This window comes from Ixodes scapularis, unplaced genomic scaffold (assembly GCF_016920785.2).
Source record: "Ixodes scapularis isolate PalLabHiFi unplaced genomic scaffold, ASM1692078v2 PGA_scaffold0__279_contigs__length_252992795, whole genome shotgun sequence".
Lineage (NCBI taxonomy): Eukaryota > Metazoa > Arthropoda > Arachnida > Ixodida > Ixodidae > Ixodes > Ixodes scapularis.
Genome location: NW_024609835.1, coordinates 117,084,996 through 117,091,966, shown reverse-complemented (window position 1 = coordinate 117,091,966; position 6,971 = coordinate 117,084,996). Strand labels below are relative to the sequence as shown.

Here is a 6,971-nt window from a genome sequence, read left to right as displayed (position 1 = left end):
GTAAAACCGGGGGATGCGGAGAAAAGCTCTCCGGCCATTTAGCGGAATGCAGAGAAAAGCTCACCGTTTTTTTTTTTTCTCCTCTTTCATATGGAGTCTGTTGGATCACGCCGTAAGATACATCAATTTATTATCATTGGAGATTCGTCAGTTTTGTAAAACAGAAAATGTCATTTTTTGTAATATTTCTTAGCTTATTGGACATATTTCTCCCAAATTACTATTTCAAGGCAAGTGTTGTGGTTTACTTTTAGGCAATGAAAGCCTGTCTGGTATTTTTAAGAATTTAAAAATATGAAAAAGTTCGAAAACCTAATGTCTGCCTAAAGCCTAAAAAGCAAAACTGTAAATGCCGAAAATTCGAAAATGCATGCGCAACAACGCAGTGCCTGGAAATTATCTTCGAAGCTTTTGTCAACCTCTTAAAACCGAATAGAATAGGATATCGATATTCTTTCTTCCAAGGTCAGGCTCGTTTTCTAGCCGTTCATGCGGGGTGAGCTGGCATTTTTGAGGGGCTTTAACTTGTGACGGTCATGTGTCGTGATGTAAATTTTTATTCGGTGTGACCATGCCGTTGGGCGTTTCTTTAAAAAAAAAAACAGTTGACAATCAGCGCTCCGTCTTTGTACAGTACGTCTTCTCTGTTCGCTGTGTCCTTGTTCGCGCTGTTTTACCCGTAAACATGCTGTTTTTTCCACATTTTGCGCTTGTGTGATAGTGCCCTCTACGGCGAACCACCCATGGCCTTCAGAGCTGCACACTGTCACCATTATTACTCGTGACCTATATAAGAACTAGTCGTGTGTAAGGTAGCGAATTGGGTGAGTTGGTAAACGTTATACATTATGAAAACAGTCCAAACGACGAAGACGGAGGGGAAGACAACTAACACGACAGGACGAAGCTGTTCTCGGGACTGATGTTTTGATAGTAAAAATAAAGAAAAAAAATAACAGCGTAGCCGACATTTATTGCATCAACAAAGAGCCTACTAATCTATCATGCACCACACAATCGTTGGAGCTAAAACGGTTCATGCACCGCTATTCATATTAGCTTGCAAATAATAATAATAATAATAATTTTTATTTGACAGAGTTACCGACGGCGCACTGTCAAGCTGTCAATAAATTGTTGCCTTTTTACGGGTGTCCCATGTTCTGATTTTACACTTGCTGGCGTCAATAATAGGCAGAATTGGTGATTACAAATTTCTGAGGAATTAGTAAATATGCTTAAAAAACTTCAACTATACTACAAAACAAAGAACAATTAATTTTAATGAAGTGACTAATTTTAATTGTACTAAATTATCCACGTGTGACGCATATTCCGCTAAAGTAAGAAAAAATAAAAAAATAAAAAATCGATGAGCTTGTTTCCGCATTCGCTCAAGGGCCGGTGAGCTTTTTTCCGCACCTACCGGTTCTGCGGTGAGCGTTTCTCTGGTGAACTTTTTTCGGTGAGCTATTCTCCGGCGAGCTTTTCTCCGCCGCCCGCCAAGCTCACCCTTCTTCGTCAATGGGGGGGGGGGGGGGGGGGGGGGGAATTTACGCCGTTAAACCCCCCCCCCCCCTTCCCCCCCCCCCCGAAATAAAATCCTGGCTACGTCACTGACGTAAGGGTGACGTCGGTTCCGTGTCTGATATGCGGAACGAATAAATATTAAAATATTTCAACCTGGAATATGCGAGAAAATGTAGGTCAGGCAAAGCAAGGATGTGTGACATTCACGCAATTTTCGTAAACACGTTCCAAGGCGTAAAGAGATCAAAACGATGTTTTACCGCATACAAGAAGGGGCGCCATTCAAGACAACTGCGCCCTTGCGGAAAACGTGTATACCTACACAATATATAACTTCTATGGGAGGCGGGCCATTACTGCCGCAGTTCTTAATACTGCGGTGTCCTTAATACTATTACTGCTGTCAATTAACTTAGTTTCATCGGAAAGGTTGGGGGGGGGGGACAAGGCTATATTAAGTTAGAGCTCAAGAAGCTAGGGCGAGGGAAAGGAAGGCTTGGGAGGAGAAAGCTGACGGACCGCTGGAGAGGAGAGGGGTAAAGCTCCTCCTCTCTTCATCGTTTCGTCTGCTTCCTCCTTTCTGGCCTTTCTTTCCCTCGCCCCTACTTTTTTTATCTGTAACTTGCTATAGCTCGAAAGAATGTAGTAAGGTGTGTCGTTTCAAAAAGTTTAAAACCTCTGCACAAATTAATGCGAAGAATTTTTTTTTTGTCACATTTGCGTGTGTGCCGGTTAGTTCCTTCGACAAATTATTTTAATGTGCTACAATCTCAGCCACTTTTCAACTACAAACTAGCTGAGAACTTCCACTCATGCAAGAGGCAACTATGGTGTGACAAACCAGTTCGATGTGCTATCGAAAACGTCTGGCGGCGTATGCTCTCGTCACTTTGTAACGTCATCTGAGGACATGCAGTGCGAAACTGCATGAGCTACTGCGGTCATATATGCGCCTGTATAGAAAGGTAACATTTTCTTCTTATTACTAAAATAAAAAAAAAGACTTTTATCGGCGTCTATATGATAACGATTTAAAAAGAAGTTTTGGCAGTAGCAAGCAGTAGTTTTGCAGAATAAACCAATCTCGGAAGTATGACATTCTTTGAACATCTCAGAAACGCTCTACACTGACGGACACGAAAGACGCCATTTTAAGTTAACCAAGCGAAATGCAACAAGTTCAGATATTAGACCTTCTAAAAATCGGCGCGGGAATTTCAATACAAGTTTAACTAAACTATAATATATATATATATATATATATATTTATAATTACAGATATTAGTACGTGTCAAGTCAAGCTGATGTATATACCAGGAGCCCTATACGCTGCACGGCGGTCCCTTGGTTCCGCTTGGTCCCGCTGTGTAGCATAGGGCGCCTGGTTTTTGACCCTCATTGCTCCCATCTGCATGCAAGTTTAGTACTTCCCTTGGAAACACTGCTTCCAGTCGTTCTCCAAGATCGGAATTTCAAGATCACACCAGGCAACGCAAGGTTTGTTTGTGTAAATTGGTGACAAGAAGACTGATCTCGCGCGCATTGTTCCAATTGTTTCGCGGCATTGTTTCAGCCTCGGCTGGCAGTTGTCAAAGACTGGATCAGACAGGGCGCTAGCTGTCAGCTAAAATAAATACATACCAAAGTTGTTGTTTTTTTTTTTTTTTGACAAACGTCCGAAGGCGGCAGTTACGTGCCCTTGATAAGAATTGTTGACGTACCGCATATGAAATGCGTAATTCTAAAAGCAAACATAAAAACAACAAAAAGCAATTCATGGAGCATCGGGGCTGATAATGGCTATCGTCTTCTTCCGCTCATGCGCACCGATGAACTGCCAGCTGACTTCGAGCCCCTCGTGGCTACAGCAGACAGCTGCATCAGCGGGAGCAAGAGCGCGCGCCCAGAGCGGCTCGTGCATTCGGCTTGCCCATTCCGAATCCTGGAACCACCCCTTGCGTGAGTGGCTACGATGCTGGAAGACTCGAACAAGGCGGCTGGCGACACCCTGGAGACGAGTACGCTCGACAAACACGACATGAGCGAGTCATCCGGCTCGAACTCCAAGCAGCACGTCAGCCCGTCATCCCTGAAGCGGTACCTGCGTAAGACGTACGGTCGCCGCCCCATGGAGCTGGTGAATCGGTACTTCCGTTCCATGTTCGACCTGGCTTCATACGCCAACAACGCGGCCTTCCTGATGCGATGTCGCGCTATGCGGGTCGTGCCGAGAGCCTATCGGGTCGACTGCCGCGAAATCAAGAACACCAGGCACGTGGTGCGCATCTTGGACGAGTGCAGCTACCGCCTGATGCTGGCGGACCTCGACTACAACCGGCTGCGGAAGGTGCAGGTGACGCGCCTTTTGGAGCGCCTGCACGAGAAGCTCGAGAAGATCATGTCTGCCGAAGACCTCAGTAGCGTGGTGGTCCTCTCCAAAGGCAAGTACGAGAGCATCTTCGAGGCGACCAGGGACAAGCAGCGCAACATGTTCGCGGAGCTGCTCAAGGAGTACGAGATTGACCAGAAGAAAGACGACGACAACGAAGAGTAGTCGGCGCATCGTCCTCGACCGCGCCTCTCCCTCTTCCGAGTCTTTGGACCAACATGCGACAGCTGGCCTGCTTAGCGGTGAGACGTGGTTGGAGGACCTAAAGTTGGTGTCGACAACGTCTGCTGATTGGTGGAGGGCTCGGGAGCCCTGGAGGGAACGTCGAGAATGCTCGCCTTTATCCGGAGGTCATCACGGGAACTTTTGACAATTGTTCTCCTTTGAAAATGTGCTCGTTTGTGGTGATTTATGTTAATGTTAAAAAAAGAAAGAAAAAAAAAAAATCTGCGCGCGAGCCTTGCGTGTAAGTCGTCCAGCGCGACAACTGGTAACGTTCGACTGCTTCGTTCGCACCCCCCCCCCCCTTTTTTTTTTCTTTCGGAGATTGTGTAAAGTGCACAATAAAGGTAAACATCAGGGCATGACCTCTTTCCTAACTGTTTTACGCCACTGTTACAAACAGCAAAATAGCCAATGCACGGAGTCCAATGAAACTTTCCACAAATGTGTCTTTAGGTGGTGCATTCATCATACTCAAATTTTGTGAGTGCAGGCTTCTGAGAAAAATGTAAAAAAAAAAAAAAAAAAAAAAAAAAAATTAAAACTAAATAGTTTTATTTATTTATTTATCTTTAAATCCGGCTAAACATGGGATTGGTGGCCGAGTGGGTTAGCACCACGGCTAGCACACACCAGCTCGGAGCTCGTGGAGCGAAAACTCGCGCTGCAGAACCCAGGCATCCTGGGCTCAATACCCACCGCTGCCCGTTCACTACTGCGTGTTGCACGTTAAAAAACCCAGGCTTGCGGTTGTACTGCACTGGCTAAATCGCCCATCTATAACGAGTGACTCGTCGGAACTTTGAAATGGCAGACCAACTACACGCTGTATAAATATCCCCACAACCCAGATTATTATTATGTGAGTGGGAGGAAAAACGAAGCAAACAGTCGAGTTGCCGACGCTACTCAAATAGGGTATCAGCGCAACATGTTCGCGGAGCTGCTCAAGAGTACGAGATTGACCAGAAGAAAGACGACGATAACGAAGAGTAGTCGACGCATCGTCTGCGACGGCGCCTCGTCCTCTTTGAGTCTTTGCACCTACATGCGACAGCTGGCCTGCTCAGCGTCGGGGTGAGACGTGGTTGGAGGACCTAAAGTTGGTGTCGACAACGTCTGCTGATTGGTGGAGGGCTCAGGAGCCCCGGAGGCAACGTCGAGAATGGTTGCCTTTATCCGGAGGTCATTACGGGAACACCAGCTCCGAGCTCATGGAGCGAAAGCTTGCACTGCAGAACCCAGGGATCCTGGGCTCAATCCCCACCGCTGCCCGTTCACCACTGCGTGGTGCACGTTAAAGATCCCAGGCTTGCGGGTGTAGTGCACTGGCTAAATTGCCCATCTACAGCGAGTGACGTCGTCGCAACTTCGAGATGGCTGACCAACTACAGGCTGTATAAATATCCACACATCCCAGATTATTATTATATATGAGTGGGAGGAAAAACGAAGCAAACAGTCGAGTTGCCGATGCTACTCAGATAGGGTACTACATTGCACTACAAAAGCCAGAATGTTCCTTAGAGAGCCCCCTAAAGCAGATCCAGCAAGTCCGAGCGTTTGTGGTACAATACGCGAGTAGCCACGTCTTCTATTTTATTTCTTCATCACAAACCTAAACACGAAATTTGAATATGCTAAATGCACCACGTACATTAAAGACACCCTTGAGTCTTTAGGTTTTTACCCCATACACCAAAAGAAAGCACGCGAACGAGCTGTTTTAATCCTAATAGGCGAAAAAAAAAATTCTCTGGTCTCTGGAATAATATTATCAAGATATGAGTGCGCAAGTAAGCTAATAAAAACTAAACATTCTAAAAAAAAAAAAAAAGGTTGCGGAGGTTTTTAACATAGAGTTTCAAGTGAAAAAAAATGGTGAAAAGAACCATTACCTCTCTAGGAGGCAAGCCCCACTGATCAGTGGCAAGCGTGGCAAGCCCCGACACTCAGCTCGTCGCCGACATAGAGTTATTATAATGTACGCTAGAGGTTCAACTGGCGCTAGTGTGCTGCTGCAAATTGAAGCAGACAGCAACCAGTCAGAAATTGACTTCCGGTAATGCATTTCTATGGGAAAAAGCGACTGCATTTTCTCTCTGCGCTCGATTATAAGAGCAAATATCACGAATAATTTGTATGTACAAGGCACATTGGAACATTTCTCAATCACGCAGATGAAATAACTGGTCAGTTACAGCATTTTTAGTTGAAATTCGTGGCATGAAAAACGGTGTTAAAACCGCTTCGTGCGTGTATTTATGTGCACTGTCGGACACTGTTAGCGCGAACACGGCGTCGGCGTTTTCCAGCATGGGGGATATACGTGCCAAAACGAACGAATTACATGTGAAAACCCAAGAGAGACGGCAAGAACTAAGCAGTAACACTGGATAAGTAACTCCTTATGCATGCAGACGATCAAAATAAATTGAAAGTCACGTAATATACTAGTAGTCAGATATGCAATAAATAAGTACTGCTTTATTCTTTCTGCTCGTGAATATGTGCGAAGATGCTTGTTCTGGGTTCAAATCATCAGCCGAACGCTCCAAATCTTTGCAAATAGGGAGAATCAGAGAACAGGTGCCTGATTAAAACTGCCCGACACAGGAAATAATGAAAAGACACACCTTTCGTAGCCCACATACTTTATTTTTTAACAGATCGTCAAGATGCACGACGGAGTCATTTTCATATGGTGAGTGACAGAACGGGCATATTAGCAATATATAAGTGCCACCGGAATGCTAGCGAACCTTGAACGCACTCTACATTCCTTTCGATTGTTATTTTGCTTAGAATCGTCGCTCATTTTTACATACCT

General features: G+C 45.2%; 1 protein-coding gene across 1 annotated transcript; it reads left to right on the top strand.

The window, feature by feature from the left end:
- The first annotated feature begins 3,502 nt into the window (after window positions 1-3,502).
- Window positions 3,503-4,084, top strand: LOC8023560. Its single transcript, XM_002401872.4, has one exon. It carries the CDS (start codon window positions 3,503-3,505, stop codon window positions 4,082-4,084), a length of 582 nt encoding a protein of 193 aa, XP_002401916.2.
- Window positions 4,085-6,971: the final 2,887 nt, after the last annotated feature.